General features: G+C 43.8%; 1 protein-coding gene across 2 annotated transcripts in view; it reads right to left on the bottom strand.

Annotated features, from left to right (window-relative positions):
• Positions 1 to 16247, bottom strand: part of RPS27 (ribosomal protein S27) — a 105160-nt gene that overhangs the window by 84903 nt on the left and 4010 nt on the right. The window contains exons 1-3 of one of the 2 annotated variants that reach the window (XM_044079918.1): positions 8334 to 8357; positions 8142 to 8250; positions 486 to 596 (exon numbers count right to left, since the gene is read on the bottom strand). In XM_044079918.1, the coding sequence (XP_043935853.1) occupies positions 486 to 596; positions 8142 to 8250; positions 8334 to 8342 (229 nt within the window). In that variant the 5' untranslated portion in view covers positions 8343 to 8357. Of the gene's footprint in view, positions 1 to 485; positions 597 to 8141; positions 8251 to 8333; positions 8358 to 16247 lie in introns of those variants that run through there. The other variant, XM_044079920.1, reaches the window with a different exon arrangement.

Raw genomic sequence — 16247 nt, 5'->3', positions numbered from 1 at the left:
CAGTTTTTCAGCATCAAGTTTTCTTGATGTCAAAGTAGACCAGGTTTTACTGCACAGTAAATTCTCAGTTAACCAGAATTCTAGCAACAGACACACACCTTTCATGTGTTACACCGTTTTCCCCCGCAGAAAAATCTCTTGTTTTCAGACTTTGGGAGTTTTAAAAAGGAGGACAGGAACACATTCCCTCTCCCCAACCTGAGAACCAGTCAAACCAAACAAATAGTAAAGGGTACAGTATTAGCCAGGCCTATTTTTAATAGCAAGTCTCAAGCAAACAGAAAACTACAGTTATCCAGCATCAATCCCCATGGGTGCAGGTTAACAGAGTTTACTGTAGTAGGTAACCAATGTTTTGACTGTCAGGAACCTGTACACGAATACATTCTGGGCACAAAGTGTTTTCTGAATGACAAGCTCTCATTTGCCAATTTACCTTAAGATTCTGGCAATACTTGAAAGGTTACAAAATAAGTAAAACTTGCCTTCTGTGAGCCTGGCTTTTCCTCCTGTGGGCTGACAGAGCACAGTAGAACAGCCGACACAAAGCACTACTGTCTGGGCATGGCTAAACACAGTGGTAATCTTGTAGCAACCTAGGAAATAGGAAACAAGAACAGTCATTCAAGATTCATTTAACAACACTGCCCAAGAAAAGTCTCTGGAGAACACTATTCCTTTAAGGAAAGGTGCAAAGTCTGCTGCATTAAGCATAGTACTGCAACATAAAAGGTTCCTCTTCACAAATGTTTTACATACCTGAATTTGAAAAAACCCTACAAAAAAAGGCCGCTCGCATGCAAACATATATTTTTATTGCACTTTTTGCACAAAGCTGCACACTGTCCATCATCTCTGATATCCGCTGGCCATTAAGTTCCACGTGGGATGAGAACAGTCCAGAGTTAATTTGCTCATTGAGGCAACTGCAGAGCTATCACCCTGGCAGCCATCAGAGCATTTTATGGAAACAGCCTAATCCTACCCCCGGAAGGTGACATGGGCTATGCATCACTACAGAGGGGGCTCCACATGCTACAGAGACAAACCCACTCCTTGACATGCTTCCACAAAGGCTACTGCCCTGGCTTGGATAGACCTACCACAGACTTTCCATCCTGGCGCATATGATCAGGAAGGCAGCCCACATCACTCCCCTGGAGCACCAGGTCATTCCAGGAGGAGTCACCATAACCCTGCCTCTCATGTGAGCCAACTCAAGTTGTCATCTTATGCCCACCCCCTCCAAAGCAACTAAAGGAGAACCACACCCACAGACTAAAAAAAACATTTATGTCATCATGGTTTGGTGTTTCCTACATTTTAACACCACTCTGGGACTATTTAGAGCTTTCTAGATATTTTTATACAGAATTTCTGACTCTGACCACATGGGGCTAGCATCTTGAAATAATTCTGATTGTTTAGTCTGCCTCTAAGTATCCCTGAATGTATTGTTTGCCTCCAAAAAATTGCATCATGCCTGCCACTTTTTCCCTAAAGCTCCTGTCAGTGCACTGATTTTACAGCTTTGGTTAAAATGTTATCATTTTTCAATGACTACTTCAAACACAAGCAGTGCAAATGCTACAGAAAAGAACTGAAAAGTGCATTTTATTGCTCTTTCTTCTTAGAAATGCTAATTATTTCTTTTGTGAAGGCTGAAATCTAGTTCTTCAAGATATCTCCGCTCCCCTTCACACCTACCCTTCCTCAGCTGTCAAAGAGCTAAGGGCAATTTGACCCATCATCTGAATATGATTAACAGACTACAGCAGGTGACCAGACTACTACTTCTTTCGGCTTTTCCCAGGTAGGGGTTGTCAACGGGACTCCGGTCCACTAATAATTGGCAGTAGATTTTTACAGTGCCGAAGTGCCAGTCTAACACCCAACCTTCAACGATGGCAAGCATATAAACGCATGTCTTTCGAATGCCACTCAACCGTGGGGAGGACATGCAGACCCCACACAGAAGGCATTCCAGCCGAGAATCGAACGAGAGAAACTCTTGCTGAGGCGACAACGCTACCACTGCACCACCGCAGCTTTTGTACTGTTTTCATGTCAGCCTTTCCTTCCTTACAGTGGAAGACTTTTATTTTGTTGCACTCCTCCTATCAAATTTAGAACCAAGCTCCACAGCACTGGGAATCACTGCTTTGCAAAGCATCAAACTCCCACTTATTTTTCCTTCCCATTTGGTTAAACAGCTAACAAATGATACACACACACACTTGCCCCTCGCTTGCATTCACACACACACACACACACTTGCCCCTCGCTTGCATTCACACACACACACACTTGCCCCTCGCTTGCATTCACACACACACACTTGCCCCTTGCTTGCATTCACACACACATGCACTTGCCCCTCGCATTCAAACACACACACTTGCCCCGCATTCACACACACACACACACACACACTTGCCCCTCACTTGCATTCACACACACACACACACTTGCCCCTCGCTTGCATTCACACACACACACACACTTGCATTCACACACACACACACACACTTGCCCCTCGCTTGCATTCACACACACACACACACTTGCCCCTCACTTGCATTCACACACACACACTTGCCCCTCGATTGCATTCACACACACACACACACACACACACACACACACACACACACACACTTGCCCTAACACACACACACAGTTGCCTCGCTTGTATTCACACACACACACACACACACACACACCCTTGCACACACACACACACACACACACACTTGCCCCTCACACACACACACACTTGCCCCTCACTTGCATTCACACACACACACACACACACACACACACACACACACACACACACACACTTGCCCCTCTTGCATTCACACACACACACACACACACACACTTGCTTGCATTCACACACACACACACACACACACACACACTTGCCCCTTGCTTGCATTCACACACACACACACTTGCTTGCATTCACACACACACACACACACTTGTCCCTCGCTTGCATCACACACACACACACACTTGCCCTTGCATTCAAACACACACACACACACACACACACACACACACACACACACACACCCCTCTTGCATTCACACACACACACACACACACTTGCCCCTCACATCTCACACACACACACACTTGCCCTGTATTCACACACACTCACTCGCCCCTCGCTTGCATTCACACACACACTTGCACACACACACACACACACACACACTCACTTGCGCGTGCACACACACGCAAACACACACACACACTCGCCCCGCTTATCACACACACACACACACTCGCTTGCATTCACACACACACACACTTCCCCTCGCTTGCATTCACACACACACACTTGCCTCACACACACACACTTGCCCCCGCTTGCACACACACACACACACTTGCCCTCACACACACACACACACACACACACACACACTTGCCCTCGCTGCACACACACACACACACTGCCCCCACACACACACACTTGCCCCTCGCTTTCACACACACACACTTGCCCCCACACACACACACACACACACACCCTCGCTTGCATTCACACACACACACACACCCTCTTGCATTCACACACACACACACTTGCCCCGCTCACACACACACTTGCCCCTCGCTTGCACACACACACACACACTGCCCCTTGCATTCACACACACACACACACACACACACACACACACACACACACGCACTTGCCCCTCGCATTCAAACACACACACTTGCCCCGCATTCACACACACACACTTGCCCCTCACTTGCATTCACACACACACACACACACACACACACACACACTTGCCCCTCTCTTGCATTCACACACACACACACACACACACTTGCTACACACACACACACTTGCCCCTCGCTTGCATTCACACACACACACACACACACACACTTGCCCCTCACTTGCATTCACACACACACACACACACACACACACACTTGCCCCTCGCTTGCATTCACACACACACACACTTGCCTTGCATTCACACACACACACACTTGCCCTTGCATTCACACACACACACTTGCTCACACACACACACACACCCCTCGCTTGCATTCACACACACACACACTTGCTTGGGCATACACGCACACACACTTGCATTCACACACACACACTTGCCCTCTTGCATTCACACACACACTTGCCCCTCAGTTGCATTCACACACACACATGCACACACACTTGCCCCTCACTTGCATTCACACACACACACACACTTGCCCCTCTCTTGCATTCACACACACACACACACACACACACACCCCTTGCTTGCATTCACACACACACACACTTGCCCCTTGCTTGCACACACACACACACACACACACACACACACACACACACACACACTTGCCCCTCACTTGCATTCACACACAAACACACACACTTGACCCTCGCTTGCATTCACACACACACACACTTGCCCCTCGCTTGCATTCACACACACACTTGTCCCTCGCTTGCATTCACACACACACACACACTTGCCCCCTTGCATTCACACACACACACACACACACACACACACCCTTGCTTGCATTCACACACACACACACACACGCCCTTGCACTCACACACACACGCCCTTGCACTCACACACACACGCCCTTGCACTCACACACACACACACACACCCTTGCTTGCATTCACACACACACACACACACACACACACACTTGCCCTTGCATTCACACACACACACACACACTTGCCACACACACACACACACTTGCCCCTTGCATTCACACACACACACACACCCTTGCTTGCACACACACACACACACACGCCTTGTGCATGCACACACACACACACACACACTTGCCCCTCGCTTGCATTCACACACACACACACTTGCCCCTCGCTTGCATTCACACACACACACACACACTTGCCCCTCGCTTGCATTCACACACACACACACACACTTGCCCCTCATTTGCATTTACACACAAACACACACACACACACTTGCCGCTGTCTTGCATTCACACACACACACACACACACCTTGCATTCACACACACACACACACTTGCCCCTTGCTTGCATTCACACACACATGCACTTGCCCACACACACTGCTCGCTTGCATCCACACACACACACACACACACACACACACACACACACACACACGCACACTCCTCGCTTGCATTCACACACACACACACACACACACACACACACACACACACACACCCCTTGCATTCCACACACACACACCCCTTGCATTCCACACACACACACACACACACACACACACACACACACACACTTGCATTCACACACACACACGCCCCTTGCTTGCGTTCACACACATGCACACACTTTCCCCTTGCTTGCATACACACACACACACACACTTGCCTTGCATTCACACACACACACACTTGGTCCTCCCTTGCTTGCATTCACACACACACACACACACACACACTTGGCCCTCCCTTGCCTGCATTCACACACACACACACTTGGCCCTCCCTTGCCTAGATTCACACACGCACACACACACACACACACGCTTGCTTGCACACACACACACACATCCTTGCTTGCACACACACACACACACACTTGCCCCTTGCTTGCATTCACACACACACACACACCCCTTGCTGTCACACACACACACACACACACACACACACACACACACACACACACACACCCCTTGCTTGCATTCACACACACACACACACCCCTTGCTTGCATTCACACACACACACACACACACACACACACCCTTGCTTGCCTGCATTCACACACACACCCTTGCTTGCACACACACACACTCGCCTTCGCATCTCACACACACACACCCCTTGCTTGCACACACACACACACTTGCTTGCTTGCATTCACACACACACACACACACACACACACACCCCTTGCTTGCATTCACACACACACCCCTTGCTTGCACACACACACACACCCCTTGCTTGCATTCACACACACACACACACCCCTTGCTTGCATTCACACACACACACACACACACACACTTGCCCCTTGCTTGCATTCACACACACACACACACACACACTTGCCACACGCAACTCACACACACACACACTTGCCCTTGCATTCACACACACACACACCCTTGCTTCCACACACGCACACACACCTTGCTTGTATTCACACACACACACACACACACACACACACACACACACCCCTTGCTTGCATTCACACACACACACACACCTTGCTTGCATTCACACACACACACACACACACCCCTTGCTTGCATTCACACACATACACACACACCCACACTTCACACACACACACACTTGCTTGCATCCACACACACACACAGACACACACACTCACGCCTTGCTTGCATCCACACACACACACACACACACACACACACACCTTGCTTACATACACACACACACACACACACACACACACACACACACACACCCTTGCACACACACACACACACACACACACACACCCTTGCTTGCACACACACACACACACCCTTGCTTGCACACACACACACACACACACACACACACACACCCCTTGCTTGCATTCACACACACACACACACACACACACACACCCTTGCTTGCATTCACACACACACACACACACACACACACACACACACCCCTTGCTTGCATTCACACACACACACACACACACTTGCTTGCATTCACACACACACACACACACACACACACACTTGCTTGCATTCACACACACACACACACACACACACACACACACACACACACACACCCCTTGCTTGCATTCACACACACACACACACACACACACACACACACACACCCCTTGCTTGCATTCACACACACTTGCCCCTTTGCTCTACAAACATGTAAACTTGGATTCAATCCCAGCTATTTCCATGCATGCATGCCCAGCAAAGATGGCTGCATAGCAATTACCATTATAGTTTGACAGAGAGATTTATCAAAGTGATTACTGACTTCAAAAATGTTGCCTCCCAAATCCCAGAACTGGCAACTCCTTCAAAAGATTTCACATAAGAAGTGAGACTTTTGTTCACCCTTATAGGGTTCAGGGGGCTGGGCAAGGCAGCTCTGACATCACAATGTGGGCTGTCCACTGGCTCTTCTTACAGAGCATGCAAATCAGGCAGTGCTTACGTCACTTTGGGAGTGAAAACATCCCTGTAACTACAGCAAGAGCTCTGGCAGATCATCATTTAAGAGCCAACTAGAGGATTTTCAACTTGGTTTTCAAAGTGAAAGTAAAACAGTATGGAAAGGTAGCAAGCCTAAGAGGTAAAACAGTGGATTATTTTTTAAAGCTGTAGTTCTCATTTTCTGAGGCTGTATCAACTGACAGGGACTAAAAGAGATAGCAGGTTCAGCAATCTGCTTGAATATCCCATTGTCCTTTAAGCTCAGCCCTGGCCATTTGGGTCACAGTCAAGGCTTTCTCCCTCTGCACAAATTTACCGGGACTGTAATTATGCTACAGTTAACTTCAGTCATGCCACAGCTATACAATGTGCACCTTAAAAATATACTGTCCCCACTACACAATGTGCACCTTAAAAACATATTGTCCCCATGAATAAGTGGTATACTAACCAGGGATACCAAAGTTAGCCCACACTAACATTTACAGTTCTCAGACTAAATATTTCCCAAATGTTACAGCTACCATGGGGAAACCATTTAGGGCAAGCTCCCCACCCAACCCAAAACACACACCGAAGTTATAATAAACCAGATAACAGAATTTAACCTTCCAGTTACTTCCCTACATTCAGATTAACGCAAACTACATAGGCATCTAAAGCAGACCCAAAAGTGTTTCTATAGCTACTGCCCGTCACTCACTGCACCCCTCAAAAACTCTGCCAAGGACTGCACTTACTCAGACGAAAGCCAACAATTACAAAAATATGCCACTTGTGTCTTCACATAAGGCTGGAAACATAAGAGCTGTTCAATTTGCTACAACATTCAATGTTTTGTTACCAGTCATCTGGTAAATAATCTTTTCAAATACATTTTTCAAGTACCTACAATGCAGTAGTATCTATGTTCAACTTATACAAAATAAAGCCTACACAAACAAGACAACTCACCTGGACATTTTACATCCATAAAATAAGAATTAGGACTCTGGACCAGACGCTTCTTTTTGTGCTTCCTCTTCTCCTCCTCAGGAGTCGGATGCAACAAATCTTTAGCAAGCTAAAAAGAAAAATTAGTAGTTATTCTAAGAGAAACTAATCCCACTTATCTAACTAATGGAAACTATGTACAGCCTGTAGTACCTTTGCCATCTCTATGTAGTAGCAGTTGATGATCCTAACCCCTTTCTGCCTCAGTTTAACAGCACACATTCTAATTCTTGAAGTGCATGCTAAAACATGAGAAAAAAATGCTACCTAAAACTTCGTTAGACTGCAGCATCGAATCTCCATTACATTTAAATGCTAGACCAATGCATACACTCACAATCTGTACAATACTGTTAAGAAAAACAGCACAATGATAAGCGTGCCAACCCTCAACAAGCATACCACTAGCCCTAAAGGCAAGAATTTATCATTACCCAGCCATCCAAATTACATTTAACTACAGGAAGAAGTACTTTGCTTTAAAGGAAAAAGTGATACTCTCGCGACACAAGCCTACCTCTTCAACATGCTGCATTTACTTTACAAGAGATCTTGAGCAAATGTTTATAATACCAATGGACTTTCAAACTTAGAATAGATCTGACAGACTAGTTCAGTTGAAGCTCTACATATAAAGCAGAGGTCATCCCTCAGTAGCCTGTATGATAATGAAAAGGACAGACTCTGGGGTCTTTACAGTTTAGTGAGAAAACACTGTGGTTGTTCCAATGGTAACAGGCACGTACTGAAAGGGCAATAGGGTCAACCTAATTAGTGCCAGGTGGAGTGAACACTTGCATATTTTGATGCAAGTTCCTTTAGATATATGCTATGCTAAGCAATGAAGAAAAGGACTTCCTTACAACAGTAGATATACCAAAGGACAGTTCATCCCACATCCCCAACCACGGGATCAATTTTCAGGCATGTTTTACTTTACAATGCCACACCAGCCCAGTAGGCACCCCCGCCCCCAAACGAGAGGCAAGTAGGCCACATTTCTTCCCTCCACAGCTCCTCTACTAACACCACTAACTGTACTCTGGCCACATGTAAAGCAAGCCTGGCTACAATTCAATGATATGGACTACCCGGAAACACTTAATCTCGAAATACTGAATGTCGAATTTCAATATATTCGCGGTTATGGCTTTACGCTACATAATGTCTGGGGTTGTATGTGGATGGTGTGCAGTGCCATGTGTGGACTTAAATGTAATGTCAGGTGAGTGTTTTGTAAGGGAGTTTGAGTGTATGTGAGTGTGCTGACATGTGTGCGCGCACGTGTGAGAGAGAGATTGCTTTTGTTTTCCATTTGTGTGATCTCAGAGTTGGTATACAAGTTGGGGGTGTGTGGTTTTGTTTATTTTTTGGTGTGTGTTTTGGGGTATGTGTGTGGTCCGGTGTTTTAAATTTCATGGTTGTGGGTTTTCGGTGTTGGGTGGATTCGATTTCATGGTCTCAAATTTGAGATTTTAGTCTTTCGAGATTATGAAGTGAATCCGGACTACCCACAGGATGTGCACACCTTAATTATATCCTTTCAAAGTGCTCCTCACATTAAATCAAGAACTGTATTGTTTAGGAGTGCTGCTGGGGGGGGGCATGCTAAACATGAACAGAGCCAATTCTAACACTGTCAGATTTTTGTAACATTCAAAACACTGAAGGGGCTATCCTGTCTCTCTGCACATCTGCCAAGACAAACATGGATAGGCACAAGCAGTTGCCAAAAGCAATTTTAGCTTTAAGTGCCCTATACATCCTCATGGTATTAAAGTAAGCTTCAGACAGTCCACGTAGTTCAGTTTATTTGCAGGTTGCTAGTGTTAGTAGTCTCAAAAGTAAATCTGCATTCAAGGATATTACAATTTATGCTTTTAAGAGCTATTACAAAGACATCTTGTAAACTAGGGACTAAAAATTTGTACCGCAGTTCTTAAAGGAGAATCCAACCGACAAACTCAAAAAACATGCTTATTTAGTCATGGTTTAGTGTTTCCTAAATTTTAACACCACTCTGGGACTAATAACGGGTTTTAAAATATTTATATGTAATTTCTGAGTCTGACCACATGAGGTCTAGCATCTTGAAGTGATCCTAATTGTTTAGTCTGTTTCTAGGTATCCCACAATGCAGTGCTTGTCTGTAAAAAATACATCGCTCAGGCCTCTTTCTTCCTAAAGCTCCTGTCACTGCACTGATTTTACACGCATACACTGCAGTCTTTCAGTGTTAAGTAACATTTCGTGCAGTTCAAGGGCTACTTAAAACACAAATGGTGCAAATGCCACAGAACAGACTTTCAAAAGTATTTTTTTTTTACTGCTGCTTCTTTTCAGAAAGGCTAAACTGCAGTCTTTTCTGAAGCCTGAATTGTACTACTTCGACTCATCTCCCATCCCCTTAACACCTAAATTCCCTAGCTGTCAAAGTGCTAGGGGTAATTTGAGCTGTTACCTGCAGTGATTTACAGCTCACATCAGGAAATTTGACTAATGTACTGTTTTCTTTGTTCTAAACTTTACTTTCTGTATGGGCAGGGGAAGGACCAAGGGAGCTGGGACATCACAGCATGGGTGGGTTTTGACTGTCGTGGTGCTATCAGTTTGGAGAGAAGTGTGGCCAGAAAACTATTCATTGGCCTTGATGACAGCAATGAATCTGAGACCGCAGCAAGCTTTTTTGAAAGTGAAAAACAGTACGGTAAGGTACTGTTCTGGACAGAAACAGTCTATTTAAAATATTTTAAATGCTGTACTTTTGTTTATCCATAGCAGGGACTGTAAACAGGGAGAAAAGGAGAGAGAAATCAAGCATTTAATAACAGAACTCCGCTGTTGTCCTTTAAAACCCAAAAGGATGATTTGGCATACTACTTTGTTAATGGATGACAGAAACCCAAGACAGGGCAAACTCTTCCATTCTTATCTCCATTCCCCTCAAACCGTAACTCAGTTTGTACTCTCTAACCCACTCAAGGGGAGAAACCAATACACTCCCCCTTCCAAAATTACTTACACTTCCCGAATGGTAATTTCTTAAAGTCTCTAAGCACCAATGAAGTTGATATACCACCACTTGGTATTGGTAAAGTTGATGATTCATTCCTTGCCTTACCACAATTAAACAGTCAAAAAGCAGAAAATATTTCTCACACCCTCGCCACGCAAGTTACATAGGTTCATAGATTAGTACTAAGCTAACTGCCCTTGCGAGCCATTTTAAGCCTAGCCAATTATCCTTTGTGAGACTCAAACCTTGCACCTTGTGTTTGTAAGGCAAACACCTTAACCATTAGGCCACCTCCCCACATTCTCTGTTATCACCTCAAAAAATTTCAGCGTGTTAATGAAAACCTGCACTCTACTCTACGCTGACGACTCCTTTCACTTTTCAAACATTTACAGCCGATTGGTGATGTAGAAACATCTCCACACATGCACACACTGCATAATTATATCCTCACAAAGTATGTGCATGTGTATTTGGATAACACTCCAAAAACGTTTAGGAAGCATCTCCACTACAGCTCCAATCACTCTTTCCAACTACCTTGGGAATGCAGGTGGCACCATCAGTTGTATCCTCTCAAACAACTGTGCCAACCTCTGTACATTTTGGTCACATTTAGAAAATTATCATACAATTGCTAATCACAGATTCTCTTTCTACATGGCCTGAAGACCAAAACACTGGATTCCATATATCCATAATACTAAGTGTCTACCAAGCAAACCTGTATTGCACTTGAGTAAACCTCCCTTGCTACAAATGGTCTCCTGCTCATTTTCCAGAGCTACAATCTGCTTGGCACCATAGCCACACTCTGGGGGGGTCCTGAATTAATCCTGCACCATCATTGGCAGATAACTGATGTGCAAAACAATCAAACCTCTTAACTGCTTAAACTGCTCCATCTGTTGATTTAGCCTTTAAATCATTTTAAAGATCCATAATAAAACTACCTTGAAGACAATTAAGTTTTATTGTAGCATTACACTCGCAAGTAATCTTTCTTGGTGTTATTACATCACGGGAGTAATAGTGCCCTATACAGACACAAACACCCAAAAAGCAAATGTTAAAATAATAAGACTGAGAAATTCAATAATAAGACTGACAACTTCAATAATTAACTCTGGTGTCTTTCTCGCGGAAGAATATTTGCCAGCTTGGGAGGACATGGTTAACAGATCACAATGCTTTGCAAAGGAATGGCTGCACCTGTCTCTCATAGGCTTCTTAATACTTATTTCAGTACTTAAAATGTATCCACCCCCCTTACAGCTTTTTTCAGGCAATGCCAAATTGACAAACCTACAGATACAAATAAAACCTAAAGCAAGAAGGTGTTACTGCTCAATACTGGGAGCCTAAACAAGAAACCCCATACCCTACAAGCTCTCCTCACTCTGGAGGATATAGACATCTATGCCATTATAGAGACATGGTTTAGAGAACTCCACCCACACTTTTCTTCGCTGTAATTTAAACACTAAACACATCAGATTGTTTTACATTTCTGTTTGCCTTTCCCTTCTCGAATTTGTCTCATCAACTGGTAACATCATGAAGGCTACTAAAAGTGAGAGAGTAATAACAGAGTTAAGAAAAACAATGGCTCATTGCATTTAAATGTGCATCAGTAACGGAATGCCAACATCACACCAAGTATAGTTTAGCCTAGAGTCTGAAAAAGCAAGGCTTTCAAGCCTCGTTTTCAAATGCAAATGAAAAAAACTTGTTTATTTTTTTTCTTATAACAAATTAGTTCTTTCCCTGTAATCAAAGTACTACAAAGAAAAAATAAATAATTTTAATGCCACTCCCAACCAGAAGTTCACAACAACCTATTTGAAATAATTCATAGAGACCTTGTAAACCATGTAAATGGCTATATACAGGCTGCTGTACCTACTAAAAGTAAGCCCAAAATAAGGTGGAATACTAACCTTGACAACTCCCATAATGATAGGAGCTCTCAACTAGCATAACCCTCCCAAACTATTAACAGGGAGCAGGTCTTGGCAGCACTTACTACAGCCAAAATCAAAGCCTCAATGCCCCCCCCCCCCAAACAATATCCCAGGACAGCTCCTACAAGCTTGAAACATGACCCATCATAACCACCAGAGTCACTTTTCAACTACAGCCTCAAAACAGACTTTATACAACAGGAATGGAGGACTACAAGTTACACTTCAAGGGTAGACCATCAACCAACCCCCCGACACTACAGATCTATTAGTTTAGTCTGATATCCAAAACAGTGAAACAAGCCATCATGAAAATGAACAAAGACATAAGCAACAGTCAGACAGTAAACCCAACCCAGTATGGTTCTGTCAAGGAAAGATTGTGCCTACTAAAACCTGGCTGACTTCTCTGAGAAGGTCACCAAACCAATGGAGAATGAGAAAACTGTGTATAAAGCCTACCTGGACCCAGCTATGGTGATCAATACAACATCCCACTTTGGTACAGTTGATAAACTCACCGAGCCGGGCATAAATCCCTACATAACTCGCTGGATTGCCATCTGGCTCACACACAGGATCCTGAAGTCAGGATTGGTGATAGCACCATCACCAAGGGGTACCTCAGGACTCCATGATGGACCGCCCTTACGTAGCATCTACTTCTCGGAGATAAAGTCTAATGTCAAGGCCTTCTGGCTGACCAGGTTTGCAGATGAACACCTGGAAGTTATCACAGATTCCCCAATGGCACAAACAGCTTAACATGGTCTAACACAGACAAATGACTTTTTCCAAAGTCACAGACTAAAACTCAGTGCTGAGAAATGCATTAGATGCATGTTGGGAAACTGTCACTCAAGCTATTTACTCCATCATTAAGACACCCCTAACAGCTGACCTTGTAGTCAGGATCTAGGAACATATGTAGAACATGGCCTTTGACCAACATGAGGCCAAGGTAGTAAGAAAAACATTCTATGTTGCTCAACTTAAGTAAATAAGACCTTATTAGAACCATCAGAGTATTATGCCCCTTTTGGCATGTACCTGACCAAATGTATGCAAGAGGAACGCACACAAAAAGGTTCCTTATCACAAAAATACAAGATATAAACACTCATATGCATAACCTTAAAGCTCTCTCTCCATACTGTCTCTTACATGTTATGGAACGGTAATCTATGCCTAGCATACAAGGCAGACCATGATCCATCTCTGATGGACGTTTTGTACGTCCACAAAATGAAAAGCATCAGAACCATGAGATCCAAGGATTTAAATTTTGCTTTTGACAAAGATGACTTGTTGACGAGACAGATGTGTCCCAGAGAATTTCAATGCTCTGGAACAGGATCCTCAATCATGTGACACCGAGTCCATCCCTAACCCTATTTAAGCGTAACCTTGACCAATGGATGAGAAATCGAAAATTCACCCAGGTCTTACCCCCTTGTGTCTCTGACAAACACAGGCAGACAACACTGCTCAAACTAACATACCACTCATACATAACCTTTAGGAACTCCCAAACATACCCACTACTAACAAACACCCATGACACATAGGGACACAACTGGACTGGATTGCACGACTAGGCTTACAAAGGCCCTAGTGGTGGTTAGCCTAGTACAGAACTAGGCAACTATGAACTTTCCTTGGAAATGATTATCCACTTAGCTTCACTATTACCTGTAAAATCATGAAACAAGTCTTCGTAAAATCACATTGATGGTGAAATTGTTAGCTCCAACACATAATCCTAGTCAATGTGGTTTTGTAAAGGACAAGTTCCTTGCTTACTCTGGATGACTTCTTGAGGTGGGACCGATGACACGAGGCATTCTATCCGTGCTGCTTATCGCCACCTTACTAAGCATTTAATACAATTCCCATGCAGTTAATGGAGACAACCATAGTAGCTTAAACATTAACCCCATTACTCAACATACTGCCAAATGGTACTTTGACTGTACACAAGCCATGAGCAGAGGGCATCTTCTCATCTAACAGATAAAGTCACCGGTGGAGTCCCACATAGCTCTATACCAATTCCCTTTCTCAATGAGATCTGACGTGAAAATAAAAACTGTCACGCGTTTGTTGAGGACAGCAAGCCACGTGACAGTACTGATCTCTCACAAACTCATGGCCAGTACTTTTTGCTGCAGACCATGGTCTTGGACATTATGGCAGTGAAAATGCAGTGCATTCTCATTTGGGAAGTTCCTCGCGTTACATATAAGAAATCTCATGTTATAGGGCTAGACACCAACTTATATTGCTCTATTGAGAGTATACTGATTTTACATAATCTGTACAGGTTTTTTTTTTTTAGGGAATTTGTTCTAAAATGCACTTTTAAGGCTCTATATACACGGTTTGCCTTGAATATGCGGGTTTAAAATTAAACAATACTTACATTAGGATTATTTATCTTATTGTAGTAACTCTACACAGTGCAACCACTCACAAATAATGCCAACAAGCAATTACAGCATTATTCAGTTCCAAAAGGTGCTTCTAAAGGTTCATAGAAAGGTTCATAGGTAGGTACTAGGCTATCTGCCCGAGGGCATTTATAAGCCTACAGTTCTACTGACAGTCTCAAACATGCCATAATTCAGATGATTTTAAATTACAAGTTACAGTAACTACAGAGTTGCTAACTGTGAGAGTTCACTGGTCCTGGGAACCTTTAGGACAGACAAACTGGGAACAACAGAAATAAACCAGATTTCTAGAACATACAGTTACTCAATTTACTGTCACAAGTCAACAGTTTAGCTACAAATTAAATATTAAAATCTTTACAAATGTCATATGAAAGGAAACAATTTCAATTACCAGACTGAAAATACAGTACTGTGTACAAAGAAATCTAGTTAAGCAAAATCATGGAAAAACTCTTTAGTAATTAACCAAATGTGTTATCACAAGTGTACAAAAGGTAACTTGCAAGAATACAGAGTTTGAACAGAAAAATCTTAGTTGTTAAAGCATACACAAGAGTGGGTTTTACCGATATTGTCCAGTAGCTCCTCTTTAAAAAGCTGGAATTCATTTTTAGTCCAATTTGGTTTTGGA

The sequence above is a fragment of the Protopterus annectens genome, chromosome 8.part0 (genome assembly GCF_019279795.1).
Source record: "Protopterus annectens isolate FY-2018-M chromosome 8.part0, PAN1.0, whole genome shotgun sequence".
In the NCBI taxonomy this organism is placed as follows: Eukaryota; Metazoa; Chordata; order Ceratodontiformes; family Protopteridae; genus Protopterus; species Protopterus annectens.
This window is presented reverse-complemented; position numbering and strand designations above follow the sequence as displayed.